Here is an 18,011-nt window from a genome sequence, read left to right as displayed (position 1 = left end):
AGGAAGTGCACTTACATGGCGACAACAAATGCCTCAACAACCTATGCTATTTTGTGAGGTGTTTGATGTCTGGTGTATAGATTTCACGGGCCCTTTTCCTGTATCTTTTAGTTATGTTTACATTCTCCTTGCAGTTGATTATGTTTCAAAATGGATGGAAGCCAAGCCCACTAGAACTAATGATGCTAAGGTTGTTGTAGATTTTGTCAGATCTAATCTGTTTTGTAGGTTAGGAGTACCAAAAGCAATCGTTAGTGATCAAGGAACCCATTTTTGCAACAAATCAATGCATGCCTTGCTTAAAAAGTATAGGGTTGTCCACAGGGTATCCACCATACCACCCCCAAACCAATGGACAGTCAGAAATTTCTAACAGGGAGATCAAGAGAATTTTAGAGAAGATTGTGCAGCCAAGCAGGAAAGATTGGAGTACCAGGCTAGATGTGTTGGATCGAGTGGCTTCAGAATAATTAAGAAGGGGGGTTGAATAAATTATTCCTAAACCTTTACTAATTAAAAATTACTCTTTCAAGGCTTTTACTAAATTGTTAAGAGAATGAAGAGTAGAAGAGAAACTTATCAGAAAGTAAAAGCGGAAATTAAATGCACAGCGGAAAGTAAAAGAGTAGGGAAGAAGGAAACAAACACACAAGAGTTTTTATACTGGTTCGGCAACAACCCGTGCCTACATCCAGTCCCCAAGCGACCTGCGGTCCTTGAGATTTCTTTCAACCTTGTAAAAATCCATTTACAAGCAAAGATCCACAAGGGATGTACCCTCCCTTGTTCTCTTTGAACCTAGTGGATGTACCCTCCACTAGAACTGATCCACAAGAGATGTACCCTCTCTTGTTCTCAGTCAAACCCAAGTAGATGTACCCTGTACTTGTACCACAAAGGATGTATCCTCCAATGTGTTAAGACAAAGATCTCAGGCGGTTAAACCTTTGATACTTTGTGAATGGGGATACAAAAGAATTCTCAGGCGGTTAGTCCTTTGAACACTTTTGTATTAGGGAATGGGAAGAATCAAAAGAATTCTCAGACTATGTCGTTTTGAATTCTTTGACAAGGGAGAAGGGAGACACAAAAGAATTCAGGCGGTTAGTCCTTCGTTCTTTTGGAAAAGGGAGTAGAGAGACACAAAATGAATTCAGGCGGTTAGTCCTTGGTGAATTCTTTTTGGCAAAGGGAGAAGAGAATGCAAAGATGAATAGCACAAGTTTTCAAGGTTTAGAAAACTAGAAAACTTCAGAAAGCTTTTGGTACAAAGAAGAAGAAGAAGTTCAAAGAGATTTCAAGGCTTGTAAAGGATTCATTGGAAAAGCAAAAGTATTCAAGATTGTTGAAATGAAAAACAAAGCCTTGCTTTTATAGACTCTCTATGTCTGGTCAAGAAGACCATTCAGAAGAGTTATAACTTTTAGAAAAACTTAAAACCCATTTGAAAAAGTCAAAACCTTTTTGAAGAGTTACATCTTTTGATTTATTCAGAAACAGTCACTGGTAATCGATTACCAAATTAGTGTAATCGATTACACAAAGATTTTGTGTGAAAGGATGTGACTCTTCACATTTGTATTTGAATTTCAACGTTCAAAGACACTGGTAATCGATTACCAAAACATTGTAATCGATTACAGCTTTTTAAAAATAATTGGAACGTTGTAAATTCAATTTGAAAACTTTCTCTAAACAATTTTGCTACTGGTAATCGATTACAACAATCTGGTAATCGATTACCAGAGAGTAAAAACTCTTTGGTAAAAGGTTTTGTCAAAAACTCATGTGCTATTCTAAGTTTTGAAAAACTTTTTAATACTTATCTTGATTGAGTCTTCTCTTTATCCATGAATCTTGAGTCTTGAATCTTGATCTTGATTCTTGAGATCTTGAACTTTGAATCTTGATTCTTGTCTCTAGACTTTCTTCTTGAGTCTTGAATTCTTCTTGATTCTTATCTTGAACTCTTGAATTTTTCTTGATTGATCTTTGAGCTTTTTGTCATCGCCTTTGTCATCATCTTTTGTTATCATCATTGTTATCATCAAAACACCTTTGAATCACCTTTGATTCACCATGAAGCTTTGCTTCTACAAGATGATGCTCTTTGGGCACATAGGATTGCCTACAACGCACCCATAGGAATGTCTCCTTATCGGGTTGTCTTTGGAAAGGCATGTTGTTGGATCGAGTGGCCTCAGAATAATTAAGAAGAGGGGGTTGAATTAATTATTCTTAAACCTTTACTAATTAAAAAATTACTCTTCTAAGGATTTTACTAAATTGTTAAGAGAATGAAGAGTAGAAGAGAAACTTATCAGAAAGTAAAAGCGGAAATTAAATGCACAGCGGAAAGTAAAAGAGTAGGGAAGAAGGAAACAAACACACAAGAGTTTTTATACTGGTTCGGCAATAACCTGTGCCTACATCCAGTCCCCAAGCGACCTGCGGTCCTTGAGATTTCTTTCAACCTTGTAAAAATCCATTTACAAGCAAAGATCCACAAGGGATATACCCTCCCTTGTTCTCTTTGAACCTAGTGGATGTACCCTCCACTAGAACTGATCCACAAGAGATGTACCCTATCTTGTTCTCAGTCAACAACCCAAGTAGATGTACCCTCTACTTGTACCACAAAGGATGTACCCTCCAATGTGTTAAGACAAAGATCTCAGGCGCTTAAACCTTTGATACTTTGTGAATGGGGATACAAAAGAATTCTCAGGCGGTTAGTCCTTTGAACACTTTTGTATTAGGGAATGGGAAGAATCAAAAGAATTCTCAGACTATGTCGTTTTGAATTCTTTGACAAGGGAGAAGGGAGACACAAAAGAATTCAGGCGGTTAGTCCTTCGTTCTTTTGGAAAAGGGAGAAGAGAGACACAAAAAGAATTTAGGCGGTTAGTCCTTGGCGAATTCTTTTTGGCAAACGGAGAAGAGAATGAAAAGATGAATAGCACAAGATTTCTAGGTTTGGAAAACCAGAAAACTTTAGAAAGCTTTTGGTACAAAGAAGAAGAAGAAGTTCAAAGAGATTCAAGGCTTGTAAAGGATTGTATGAATAAGTGTTCAAGATGCTTGAAATGCAAAACAAAGCCTTGCTTTTATAGACTCTTCATGTCTGGTCAAGACAACCATTTAGAAGAGTTATAACTTTTAGAAAAACTTAAAACCAATTTGAAAAAGTCAAAAACCTTTTTGAAGAGTTACATCTTTTGATTTATTCAAAAACTGTCACTGGTAATCGATTACCAAATTAGTGTAATCGATTACACAAAGCTTTTAAGTGAAAGGATGTGACTCTTCACATTTGAATTTGAATTTCAACGTTCAAGGGCACTGGTAATCAATTACCAAAACATTGTAATCGATTACAGTTTTTTGAAAATAATTGGAACGTTGTAAATTCAGTTTGAAAACTTTTTCAAACTCATTTTGCTACTGGTAATCAATTACAACAATCTGGTAATCAATTACCAGAGAGTAAAAACTCTTTGGTAAAGGGTTTTGTCAAAAAATCATGTGCTATTCAAAGTTTTAAAAAACTTTTTAATACTTATCTTGATTGAGTCTTCTCTTTATTCTTGAATCTTGAGTCTTGAATCTTGATCTTGATTCTTGAGATCTTGAACCTTGAATCTTGATTCTTGTCTCTAGAATTTCTTCTTGAGTCTTGAATTCTTCTTGATTCTTATCTTGAACTCTTGAATTGTACTTGATTCACTTGAGTTGTTCTTTGATTGATCTTTGAGCTTTTTGTCATCACCTTTGTCATCATCATTGTTATCATCAAAACACCTTTGAATCACCTTTGATTCACCATGAAGCTTTGCTTCTACACATGTCATCTTCCAGTGGAGATTGAGCACAAAGAATACTGGGCAGTGAAGACTTGCAACTTCTCTATGGATCAAGCTGATGAGATCCGCCTAGAAGCCTACGAGAATGCCAAGTTCTACAAAGAAAAGACCAAGAAGTTCCATGATAGCATGATAATTAAGAAGGACTTCATGGTTGGGCAAAAAGTGTTATTGTATAATTCTAAGCTTGGACTCATGAGTGGTAAGTTGAGGTCTAAGTGGATTGGTCCTTTTGTTGTTACTAATGTTTTTCCTTATGGTACAGTTGAGATCAAAAGCGACTCCACAAAAAAGAGCTTCAAGGTCAATGGACACCAACTTAAGCCATTCCTCACAAACCCTTCTTTAGTGGACGTAGTGGTGGAAGAGACTTCCTTACTCCACCCTACTCTTCCTCTACCATGACTTACGGAGTTTTTCTTTCCTATCTCCTTCTTTACTTTTATTACATTTGTCTGATTCTATTTGATGGTTTAATTGCTTTTAATCTTTTAATTGTGCCACATTGAGGACAATGTGTTGTTTAAGTATGGGGGGGGGGGGAGTGTGTTCTTTGGTTTTGGTTTTGTTAGTTGTGTTAAATTAGTTTAATTTTGTTAGTTTTGTTGTGTTAAATTTGCATGTTTGTCTTTGAATTATAGGATATGTTCAAGTAATGGGTAATTGTTCTGAAAATAAAAGTCTCTTGACATTTTGTGATTTGAAATCCTTGTTTTTCCTCTACATGTCATGATAGTTTTGAAAGCTCAATTTGAAAGTGATAAGTTTACCTTTGTGAGAATTTGAGCCATCCATCATCATAATCTTTTGGTGTTTTTTGCCCCATTGATTGCTTGCACAATAGCCTTGGCTTAATTCTTGTTGATGCTTCCTAATTCACATGCATATTTGGAAATGATTTAGGCAATTTTGTTCTTATAAGCTTCTAGCCAAATGGACTTACCTTGAATTAATTCCTTTGATAGCCCCTTTGAGCCTATGTTCCCCTTTCTTTGTTTTGAAGCTCATTACAAGCCTTAAGTGAAAAACCATGATATCACCTTACCCTTAAGGAATTTTGGAGCTTTGGAATTGTTTTGGGAATAAGCTGGGAATAAGTGTGGGGGGTATGTTTCATTGGAAGATATGATTTTTGGCCATGCTTGATGTATTTGTATACTGCCTAGTTCTTGCTTTAATCTTCAAATTCGTTCTTAAAAAAAAACAAAAAAACAAAAAATTCAAAAAAAAAAATCGAAAAAAATAAAAATTCAATTGCTGCAAATTCGTACTGTTCAAAAAAAAAAAAGAAGAAGAAAAGAAGTTTAGTTGAATAAATGAGGTCTTGTTATGAGGACTTGATTTGGGAGCCTTGATTGATTTTGTTGATATTAGAGGGTTTGGGTTTACTACTTGTGCTTAATTTCCACTTATTCCCCATTGCTCCTCTATTCCTTTGGGATTTAGCTACTTATTCCATATTTTTTTTCCCTACCTTGTCCTTGGCCCCATTACAACCTTTAAATACCTTTTGATCCTCATATGCATGTGTTGTCAAGTTGTTTGTCAATTTTAGAATTTTGCCAAGTCTATGTGGTGTTTGTTTTCATGGGTGCTTCGAGAGTAAACAGTAGCCTAGACACTTGAGAGATAGAGTGTATATCTTGTGAGGCTTAATCATTTTCATTATTGAGCTGATTAACTATTTTGCCATGATTGGGTTGCTTGGATGATTTTCACGAATGTCTTGACTCTTTGGATCTCTTCATGTTATATGTTACCCATTCCTTTCATTCCTTGATGTTCATTGAGAAATATGTAAATGTTTTGTCTGTCTCTCTTTGATATCCTTGGATTTTGTTCTTTATTTCATTTTGCCCAGGAGTGCAAAAGGCTACGTATGGGGGATTTTGATGTACCATTATTTTCTCCTATTTCTTAACCCTTTTTGCACCATTTTAAGTACTGATTATCTTAATTGTCAAATTAATTAGGAAGTTTTATTATTTGGGCCCATTAAGCTAATTTGATATTTTTAATCTAATTTCAGGAATTAATGAAGCATTGGGCTTGAATCCAGAATTGGACTTGGACTTGAAGAGGGCAAACTATTTTATTCTACAAAATTAGATCTTATCTTTATCTTATATAGATATTTTTTAGATTTGATCTCATCTAGATATTATTTAATCTAGATCTTATCTTATCTTATCTAGATTTGAATTTATTTTATTTATGGACTTGGATTTAAAAGAGATTTGTAAGCTTTGGGGCTGAAAAACTATATAACAGCACCAAGGTTCTAGTTTAGCTCTCTCGCTCTCTCTCTCTCCTCTCTCTCTCTCTTCTATTTTTTGTTTTTAGTTTTAGTCTCTCTTCTCTTTCTCTTTTATTTTCGTTTTTTACAATTCCAGTTCAGACTTTTAGTTTTATCAATAAAATTTTGTTCTCTATTTGATTAATGGAAGGCTAAGTCTGCAGCGTTGTTTTCTCTTGAGGATCAAGCACAGTTCTCTATGAGGTTCTATTATTACTGATAAATTTTGTTCAGTTTTTCCTCTTCACTAATTACTCTGAATTTGTTGCTATTAATTCATGCATGCTTAGTGCTTGATTAATTGTCTCTGCGCTTAATTTACGTTCATGCTTAATGATCGTTTATGAGTAATTGGTGTGTGTGATGCTTAATCACATAATGAATGCTTTATGTTAAATTTCACTTAGTAATTTAATTTAGGGTTGGATTAAGTGGTTGAACTGATAAAGGATAAATTCTCGCAACCTAGGATAAGAGACTTGCTTGTGAATCAAGGGGAAGCAACGTATTTTAATTCTGATAAATTCTAATTCAATTTTACTCGTTGTTTAATTTACAAAAGCAAACAACCCCCCCCCCCCCAAATTTGTTGTTATTTCCTACTATCTATTATGAACATTTGGTGTATCATTGCTCGTTGAGAAACGACCTAGGATCACTTCCTAGTTACTACATTTTAAGATTTATTTGATTCGGGTACGGCCTCGATCATCTTCCCTTTAAACAAAAGATTTCAAAGGACTAACCGCCTGAGATATCTTTTGTTTCCCCTTACAAAGATTCAAGGGACTAACCGCCTAAGAATTCTTTGTCTTAACACATTGGAGGGTACATCCTTTGTGGTACAAGTAGAGCGTACATCTACTTGGGTTGTAATACTGAGAACAAGAGAAGGTACATCTCTTGTGGATCAGTTCAAGTGGAGGGTACATCCACTTGGTTGTTCAAAGAGAACAAGGGAGGGTACATCCCTTGTGGATCTTTGCTTGTAAAAGATTTTACAAGGTTATTGGAAATCTCAAGAACCGGTGGTTGCTTGGGGACTGGATGTAGGCACGGGTTGTTGCCGAACCAGTATAAAAACTTGTGTTTGTTTTCTTCTTCCCTACACTCTTTACTTTTCCGCTGTGTACTTTTTATTTTCGCTTTACTTTTGTCTAAGTTATTGTTTCTGTTCTTTACTTTCTCATAACTTAGCAGTAAAGCCTAATTGAATCTAATAACATTAAGAAGGAAAATTTTGAATTAGTCAAGACATATTCATAATTAATTCAACCCCCCCTTCTTAATTATTTCGAGGTCACTTGATCCAACATTTCTCTATAATAGGCACTAAGTTCTTCACTTAGGCTCTTGCATGAGTCATGACTACTACAGGAGGCATGTTTTTCTTTTCTTAACTCTTTTCGTATTTTTCTTCTTTCTTCTTCTCATATTTGTTCCCTCTCATCTTGACTTATTTATACCCTCTTTTTTCCTTTTTCTTTTCTTTCTAGTTTTTCTTTCCATAACTTGAGGGAACTCAACTCATCTAATATTCTAGATAGAGGGTCCTTATGATTATTACCCTCACCATTAACACTAGATGAATGATGACTCATGTTGGTTCCTAAGTTGTGGTTCTTTCTTGTTAGGGATTTGCAAAAGGTAAAAGCTAGGGTTCAAAAGAACTCAAGATAAGCAAGAAGAAAGTATTATGCAATAACAAGATAAACTAGACGTGACTAGTAAAGTAAATAAGCTATGAAGGTAAGCAAGAAATGTAAACTAGGTGGATCAAAAGTGTGTTCGCATGACCACATTTAAGGTTCCTAACAAACACTCACTATCCTAAGGGAAAATTGCCTAAAATTATTACACACAAATGGAAGTAGGGTGACCTATTGGATACTCCCAACTTACTTCGAATGAAAGACCTTTTAGTTACAAAATTTGAAAGCAATGAAGGTAAACATACAAGTGTCCAACTACAAGTAAATTGCCAATTACAAAATTACAAAAAAAAAGTTCTCAGTTTTGGTGGCTGTTCTCTCTTTGGTGTTTCACTCAATTTGGAGTGCTTCTTAGTCCAATAGCTCTTAAGGTGGTTGGACCCTTGTTTCTTGACTCAATTCTTCAATGGATGGCACCAATCCTCCTTTCCAATTCCCTATATGGCAACTCACAAACAAGGAATCAAAGAGACAAGCAATAACCAAAGACCAAAAATGAAATAAAAGCTAAACCAATAGAGTTTTAACAAGACAAATTTTCAAGGACTATTCAACAATTAAAGCAATGAAAAACATATAAAGCAAGCTAGGACTCAAAGAGAAACCTAGAATGGCTCTAGAGTAAAGTAAAAAAACTTTAAAAAAAAAACTCAAGAAACCTCTAGTTTTGGTACTTGTTTTCACACTACTTTTCAATTGAAATTTCAGAACTAGTCTAAAATAAGCACTAATTATAGAACAAATTTTGAGCCAAAATAACAAGCACACTTCCCTTTTACTTTTTTTTAATATTTTTCCTGGACATTGATTTTTCTGCCAACTTGTTTGATTTTTCTTATTTTTTTTTCCTTTTATCCAAATCACTTTGTTCTTTCTTTTTTAATTTTTTTCTAGATGTCTAGAAAATTCAGTAAAATTTTCATATCAAAATTCGTAGTGACCAATTCCTAGTAAATTTTACAATTTCGTATGTTCAAGCTGCCAACACCAGCGATTTCAGACTTTGAATTTTTTTAAGCATGGTATATTGATTGCCTTAGGCTTACTTTTAACTTTCCTATGTATGTTAAACTCACTAGGCTTGTTTACCACTGTTTTAGGAGTTCAACCTTCACTTAGGATCAAAATTTCAGCCAACAATTCAATCACCAAAACTCAAATTCACAATAGACACAATCATAAGGAAACCTAAAAGTTCAAGAAAAGGTTCACAATCAAAGACTCTCTAAGAATTATTCATGAACATGTTAAGGACTAATTAACATATAAGATTTGACTCAACTCAAAAAATAGGCTAAAAAAAATTTCATACACTCATGGACAAATTAGTTAGACAAAGAAACAAGAAAATAAATTTAGCACAACATAAGGAATCTTATGTGACAAGTTTCACGACTAGACATGACTTTTATGGCAAAACTACAATGAGCGAACATGTCACTCTAGATTTTTGAGGTTTTCTTCTACTTTAATGTTTTTGTAAGAATTTTATGGTTTAGGTTTTAGCCAAAAAAATAGCAAGACAAAACTCAAAGGAATCTAAACTTAACACAATTTATGGTTCAAGAACAAGAACAAGAAATTTGAACCGTAGAAAATCGAATCTAGCTTCTATAGAAAGTTTAATCGGTGGAAATTCTAAAGAATCATGTTAAAAACATTCAACACAAGACATGTGAGGAAATACACAGAGAAAAAATTAAGAGCAGCTTCCTAACGTGGGACATCATTTTCGTTGGAACTACTTCGAAGGACATAAGATTTTATCCTTACCAACCCTAAATTTTCGCAAGACAATTTGGCCCATGTCAACTTCCCCAGTGCCGATATATCAAAAAAGGATTAAACCTAATCAAATCGAAAAAGAGGAATCACTTTTTCCCAAAGTCATAAAAATGACATCCCTAAAGTGAAGTTGCAATTCCAACCATCCTCTTTTGAGCCTTGTTTCCTAAGCACACAAAATTTTCATTCATGGTGGACAAAATATTATTCTCAGAGACCCATTTCTATCATGACTTACTTAGAGAGCCTAATCAAATATCACGGTTTTGTGCAAGACACCAGCATAAGGAGTAAAGGTAAACATGAATTATTTGTCGAAATTACTCGCTTTGAAAATTTCTATCATATTTGTTATCACCCAAGTCACTTTATAGCCACTTTTTGAGAAGTTGTATTTGCCCTAAGAGAGAAAATAAAGAAAAACAAAGCACATGGTAGAGTCATAAATTCAAAAAAGTGACCAGTTAGGGTCACTCTATTTTGGGAGAATGCTCCAACCATATGGGATCAACATAGGCTTAAAAGAGCACTTAAACCGAGTGTATTTACCCTCAAGGCATAGACTCAGAAGAATCCCTTAGGGCCTCACCTTCCTAATTCAAATCCAACCCCTAAAACAACTTTTGCACGCAGACACTACTCATGAATTATGCAATACCCACGACCTCACACTTGTTTTCAAACACGTTTAACACATTGTGCTACAATTTAACACCTCAGGTTCCTAACTTGGAACCCTATACTTTCCTTTAACACCTCGTGTTCCTAACTTGGAACCCTACACTTTCCTTTTAACACCTCGTGCATAAACAATTTTCTCAAGGGAAACACCAATTGGATTATTGTATAATTCATAATTCACAACACAAGTAATATCACATCAAGTATTAACTAAACACTTATTCACAATCAAATTCCATGTTTATAATTTAACATCTCACAACATCACAATCCACCATTACATGTTCACGTGTATCTCATAAATTAACACATGCTCAACTTTTCACTTATACTCAATCTCAATCACAATTTCATAATCCCAAAACATCATGTCGTTACACCTCATGAATCGTATACACATCACACAATAGTAATATTTACATGGCATAAAACACATATATATATATATATATATATATATATATATATATATATATATATATATATATATAATCGAACTATATTATCACTTCTTATACATCATATAAATCATACAATTGCAATCTTCCAACATTTAAGACATATAATAATTCACTTATTCATTCAATTAATAGCAACCACAGGTACATGTAAAGTAAACAAGTATATCCTTACATTTCCTCCTAAGTTACTATGACCTTTGTAGAGTAAAATTACAAGTACAGGGGGGATGTAATAATCCTATTAAGTTCATGCTTATCTTGTATGAAAGCTAAGATAATTATCTACAACTCTTATGTTGATCAGAAAAACCGGTTTGACTATTAACTATGTCTAAACCTAAGGTAAACATTGGATTATTGCTTAATCCTGATAACTCGACCTTTGCTCAGTAATTTTACTTTCTAGGGCGCTATACAACTCCGAATTAGGTGAAACCAACGGAATTTGTTAGCTGATATCCAGGGCTACAACGTTTATGAAGATCACAAAACCTAATTCAATCATTTTATCAGTCAGTGTTAGGCTACAAGTTAACTCACGTTGTCAGGAAAATGGTACGGGCTTTTAAAACAATTGATTTTCACTAAGCACAGGCGTGCTCTCACCAATCACGGTCGTGCTTCATGAAAAACCTCCAGTTCATGAAGCAAATTAAATACAATCCAGACCTCAAAACACATCCAAATTCAAAAAGAATAGAGCAAAACATGTGATCACATCATGGGAAACAAAACCCCTCAATTAATTTCAAGAAAACATGCAAGAATCAAGAATTCTCAAATTTCTAGGTTTCTAAAGTTCAAAGCTAAACACTCAATTAAACCATCCAATTTGCATCAAGACATCAATTGACCAGAGCAACTTATAGTTATCATTGTACAGGAAAAATTCAAACGCATCAATTAACTCCAATTTGATCCTCTAAAGATCCCTACACATGCTTACTCTAAACCCCAATTGTGATAAATTCACCCCTTACCTCTAAGTGGGCTCACATGTATAGTCCAACAGTGATAGCGGTGTCTCTAGCAATTCCCTAATATTTTGCAAGCTTTTCCTTTGGTTGATCTACTAGAGTTTCCAAGCATTAAAGAGAAGGAGAAGGGATTGGAGCCTGAATTTCACTGTCTCCGTGCGAGAAAAATTTCTCTCTCTACAGGAATATTTTGCAAATCCCAACGGTTAGAATGTGTGAAAATGAGTTTCGAAGATGGTCTCCACATTTCTGGATGATCCAACGGTTAATGGGTCTGGGATCATAGTTTTACTAGGACAGGTTTGAATATATGCAGAAAAAGATAAGGTTTTGAGAGAGGAAGAATGAAGAACGAATTTGGGAGGAAGAGAGAGCGTAGAAATATATCATAAATGTAAAAACTGACCTAATATGTCTCTATTTATAGCTAGGATACTCTAAACCTATTATTTACTCTATTTTTCTTTATTTTATTATTTTATAAAAAGGAACTCTATTTTACTACATTAAATAAATAACCAATTAAAACATCTTTTTATTTTCTAAAACATCATTTTACTCTGTTTATTTTCTAAGTTTATGAAATCCTTATTTTAATTAACAAAAATCTTTTCTCTCGTTTACTTTATTTCTAAAAACTCTATTAATTTTAAAATAAAACTCTTTTTATTTATTTTACAAAAAATGGGGTGTTACAACTCTACCCCCTTAAAGGAAGTTTCATCCCCGAAACTTTGCTGAAAGAATGACAAGAAAGAGATTACATATTTGGTTCTCGATACTAGGCTATGTACCCACCTGAAGCGCTCTTCGATTTCTCGACTCCTTTGCACTTAGCGATTAAGGCCAATGATTCTTGCTTCCTCAAAGATAGTATTTCGTAAGTTAAGTTCTATCACAAGGGTGACGTCTCAACGATAATAGAATGTGAAGGACATACTATTTGGAGTAGGGTAATACCTTAGAAGACACTGATGAGGATCTGAAACAAACAAACAAACACATGGAAACACAATTTGCCACATGGCCGACTCTTTTTTGAACATGGGACAATTCAAGAAAAGAGGTATAAGTTTCGAGACTTCAACGCTCTATCAATCCTAGTCCACATGTGACTCTCGAGAATACATGATTTACCTACCTTTGAATCTAGGTCACTTCCCTCAACACGATCTTCCTCACTTCAGTATACTTGACTCATAACTCTCACTTAGGTTCAAGGGATTCTAACGGTTTCACTCTAAGGTTTCCTACCTAATACTAACTAGGTGCTAACTAGATAAGCAAAGCAAACAACTCCTCACTTCCCTAAACTTGTTCAAGCCTAAGGTAATCTTGACACACCTATAGTCACGCCACTATATAACTTCACACTTAAGGTTGAGGGTTCGACTGCTGTTAATGATGTCTAACTTTCTAACTAGGACACTAGTCACATCAAGGGTTTCCTACTCAAGCTCCAACTACTAAGCTAGCTCTTATGGTTGAAACTAAACTCACAACAAGATTCTTAAGAGTTATGCCCATCTCTTCTACCTCAGATTCAACTCCTATGGTTCTCACAATGTATCAGACTAAAGGTAATGCCTCCAAAACATGAAGGCGAACACCATGGATACTAACTCTAGATCATGTGTAGGATAAATCCTTCCATGAGTCTTGAGTTGCCGAGAAGACGTAGGCCACTACTTAGCCTCCTATAAGTACTCCTCTAAACTTAAAACTTAATTTGGATATTTTACTACTCTAACAAGGACCTACTTGGCTAAGGTAACACTCAACTGGTTACGGTGACTGACTTCTCTATGAAACTCAGAGTTTACTCTCTTCAAGGACATCACCAAAGCTTCAAATCACTTGAGTCATCTCTAACAAGGGTTAAGGTTAACTCAAGGAGTCCTTGAACAACTTCCTGGTTCGGCTACTACTTAGGGGTGTCTAATCTTAATCTTAGGTTCCCTCTCATCCCAAAGAAACTTCTACCTGAGAAGGATCTATAGCTACCTCTCATCTAGACATAGCATACTTTAAGGGCTATCATCATCTAACTAAAACACATATTAAGACGCCTAGCACAAAAGGTGATCCCCAAGAGTTTACAACATCCTTAAGATACTCCACATACTTCAGCCTAACTTGGAACACACTACAACACGTAACACAAGGCTCACCACCACATCTAACTCAAGGTGGGAGATCCTGTCCATGCATCCCATGAACACACAGGGCATCGATCATGTCAACATGGTCGTCAAACTCTAGAGTCAACTCGTAGACTCTTACAAGTTTAAGAGTTTACTTCAGTCCCGCGAGTTGACTCGGAAGCAAACTCGTTTTTTAGCAGACTCGTGGACTCGGAGTGGACTCGTGTAAACTCGTAAGAGTCTACGAGTTGACTCTAGAGTTTGACAACCATGCATAAGTGTTCAAAATTAAAGCATTTAAATAATTAAAAAAGCACAAATGTTTTCAAAGAAGCATGTCCAATCCTCTAATAGGATCATCTCCATGAATATCATCACTTTCATCACCATCTCCATCTCCATCATCATCATCAAGGTCTTCCTCAGATTGTGCATCATCATTAGGTTCCACGAAAATTAAATTATCTAGATCAAAAGCTTAAAATAGATATCAAATATGCTATATTAGAAATAGTTAAAACTTAAAATAATACACAAGCAAATTTTAAATATGAGAAAGTTAAGAAATTATACCTTTTCTTGGTGTTTTTAAAGTTTCATTTTGTCTTCTCTTTTTCATTTTCCATCTCCTCACATATGAAAAATATAATTCTGTTGAATTTCAGTAACAAGATTGATCCAACTCCAACATTGTAGGGTCAGTTGTTGTGTTTTGTAATAGACTAATATGAAGTATGAACTATGAGCTTATTGTCATTTGTTTGCAAATTGGTGCATTTTGAATATATTTACTTATTATCCATATCTTTTTTTTACGAAGTAGACTCTTGCGAGTCTACGAGTCGATTCTACGAGTTGACTCGTAGAAACTCTCACGAGTCTGTGTAGACTCTCGATATTGATAACCTTGCATGTCAAGACATGATCAAGTACACATAGAGACTATGACGAGTCCTAAGGTAGTCCTCAGAGCATCCTCAGACTTTTCCCAGATCAATAAGCAAGGAGAACTAAGATCTATCTCACTAAACATATGACTATCATCACTAATCCTTTAGGCCATCTACCTTATGCAAGAATGCTCACTCTCGAGCCTCTATATACGCAGCCAACAACGCCCTACTAACGACCTTACACTCCCCTCAAGGTTTCACTCTAAGCTTTCTAACTACTCCTCATAACTTTCCTAACTACGCTTAACAAATCTATACTAGACATCCCCCAGGAGCTATGATTATAGTTTTCTATGGGTACTAGACCTACTAGATTCTCAATCTCGCACTTAGGTGATAAACTAAGCACATTCTCAAGGAACATAGGTAGAGGACTTACTAATCTTGACTTCCGTCTACGGGTAACAAGGATCATGTGTACTCGGGTATTTCCTCTTGAAACACTTTAACATGATTACCAAAGGCGAAAGTCTCTCTCTACTAGTGACAGATACAATGACACGATAAGTTTACTAAACAGTTTAACAAGGCGTGGTTGGAAGATAACTAGCGCACAATAAGGCTAACACCTGATTAGCTAGGAGACAATAATGTAAATCAAGAAGGATTATCCATTCAGAATCAACAACAAATATTCAAATGAATTTTAGAGATGAAAACATGACTATATAGTACACACATATGGAGATATCGATAATCGCTTGATTGTGACGGAATCATCAAGAGGCAAATTGTTTAGCACAAACACATAGCATAGGGAATGAATTATGCTAGGACTTACAAGTAAAATAAAACCACTTGACTTAAGTATGCAACACAAAGAAATGGGTTGTACTAGAATCGAAAGGTACGATCAAAATAGTATTCCTTATGAAATATATCTTGATATAGGTCATTGAACTATAAGGCATTAGCATCGCTACAAACAAGGAATCAAAAAACAAAATCATACTTTCTATGCAATCAAGGCAAAACACCACACTACATGCATACATAGACCTATAAGTTCCTATAACGAGTATATAACGTACATATAAGAAGTAAGAATTAAACAGACACTAAAATGTATTAAAGAATCACAAGTTTCAACAACCACATTTATGTATCTCCGTAGGTGAGTTCAACCTATATATTTTTTCACAAGTCTCTTAGTTATATTATAACACACCCTAAAAACACCAATTCACTGGTTACACCTCTAATTAAGTGTTTGTAATTAGTTTTTCAAGACGACAATTAGATAGGGACCTAATTGGAAAAAATAAATAAATAAAAATTTAGAAATTCAATTAAAAAAAAGTTCAATGATCTAATTAAAAATTTTACAAAAAATATAAAAACTCGCATATCAGTTTAACCCCAAAAAAATACAATTCTTTATCTTTTCATTTTACAATATTGAAATAACATTTGTTTAGAAAATTTTCTTTTATTAACAATAATCGTAATTATTCAGTCCGAGATTTAATATTCTTAAGACTCTTCACCCATTTTTAACGGTGTATTAGGCGAGGATTGTTCAAAAGTTTTTGCTGGTTCCCTTTGTCATTATGCGGTATAGTGTATTAGTACCCACAACTTCCTAGTTACCCTTATAAATTTAAACTCTTGACACTGCCATTTTCCCATCAAGCCATCGTCCCAATGATTAACGAATAGTAAGGCCACAGTGGAGATGTGGTAGTTAGACTTCTATTTGCTATTGCTCTTGACAAATACATCCCAAATTTTAGCAGAACTATACACAAAATTTACAATACATAGAACACAAATCAGATTGAAGAGTTAATTTCTACAATATCTCCTAAAGAATATGTATGCAAATAAAAACAAGAAAAATCTAGGAGACTTTTCATGAGTGTGATTTCCAAGGGGAACACTGAAGGTTAGAGCAAGACTCTGTCCACGTGCTTGTGCAGGCACCTCCAACCCCGTCACAACACTTGCAAACAAGTCCAAGCGTGGCAAAAAATTTCGAGTACCCTGAAATTTCATCACACAAAATCAGCAACCATACCACTAGATAAAAGAGAGGGAGACTAATTATGAAACTTTTGTTCACCTTGATGAGATGATGTTAAGGAAAGTGTCCTTGCTTCCACAACAGAAGGCTTCTCTGCCACTGATGAAGCAATCAAGATTACCAACACCACCAACACACGAGCCTTATTCACAATACCCATGTCACAAATTTTTGCTTGTGAGCTTCAAAAACCTTTAATTTGAGCTAGGAGGAGCACTTGAAGAATTTAGATTTGAGAGAGCTTTGTGAGACTTGAATAACTCCAAGATTGGGGGTTTTGGGTGTGAAATATATCTAGATCAACATGATTGTTATTATATTTATTGGCACACAAATGAAAATGACAAAAAAATAGTGATAGTGACAGGCCAAGTTATGGGACATTTTTATTTACATGATTCTAGAAGAGAGGGATGGTTTATTAGTCTTATTTTATTCCCTTTGGATTGTTTGAGATGTTGGGTAGGGTAGGGTGGGCTTCTGGAAGATACGCAGAAATGATGCCACACGTTTCCAACTCCCCTACGTCTCCGTGGAGCCGAACCTTTGTTTTCTCTTTGTCTAAATTAATGTTGAGGGGGTTTCTTGGTTTGTAAATAGAGACTAAATATACAAAATCCACATGCTCTAAAGTCAGTAAGCTTATGTTTGGTCCCGGGAGGGGAGAAAATGAGAAAAAATAGGATAAAATCTTATATGCTGTACATTATACTTTAATTTAAATATTTTTTTTTATTTTTATTATTTCAATAAATAATTATAAATAACCATCAAACAGGTGAATCAACTACCTACAATATAATTAGATGTCTCAAATTTAAGTTTTGAATATACGACAATATTAAATACTTAGAGGAAAACCTATATCTATAGCGACTCAAACATAATTATATATAATAAAAAATACCTGTCATCTAAAAAAACACACTATAAGCAACCCACTCTAAATACAAACATGTGATAGAGTTAAATTTTAAATTAAAACCGGAGATACTTGTGATTATGTAAAAAATTATACTTATAATAAATTATAGAGTTTAATTTTAATATATTCTTATTATAAAAAATTATAATATCAAATGATAAAAATTATTATTGTTAAAACTTTTAAGTAAT

General features: G+C 34.5%; 1 protein-coding gene across 1 annotated transcript; it reads right to left on the bottom strand.

Annotated features, from left to right (window-relative positions):
• Nucleotides 1-16,553: 16,553 nt before the first annotated feature.
• LOC100806570 (uncharacterized) lies at nt 16,554-17,195 on the bottom strand. Its single transcript, XM_003516857.4, has 2 exons — nt 16,935-17,195; nt 16,554-16,855 (listed from the first exon to the last, which is right to left on the bottom strand). Exons 1-2 carry the CDS (start codon nt 17,053-17,055, stop codon nt 16,725-16,727), a joined length of 252 nt encoding a protein of 83 aa, XP_003516905.1. The 5' UTR covers nt 17,056-17,195; the 3' UTR covers nt 16,554-16,724.
• Nucleotides 17,196-18,011: the final 816 nt, after the last annotated feature.

Source organism: Glycine max, chromosome 1, assembly GCF_000004515.6.
Source record: "Glycine max cultivar Williams 82 chromosome 1, Glycine_max_v4.0, whole genome shotgun sequence".
NCBI classification, from domain to species: Eukaryota; Viridiplantae; Streptophyta; class Magnoliopsida; order Fabales; family Fabaceae; genus Glycine; species Glycine max.
Note: the sequence above shows the minus strand (reverse complement) of the source record. Positions and strands in the feature narration are given on the sequence as shown.

Excerpts from the sequence above, each read along its gene's own strand:
- LOC100806570 (XM_003516857.4), bottom strand. The coding sequence starts at position 17,055 with ATGGGTATTGTGAATAAGGCTCGTGTGTTGGTGGTGTTGGTAATCTTG. Across the intron at positions 16,856-16,934 it reads CTTAACATCATCTCATCAAG|GGTACTCGAAATTTTTTGCC; the intron begins GTGAACAAAAGT and ends ATGAAATTTCAG.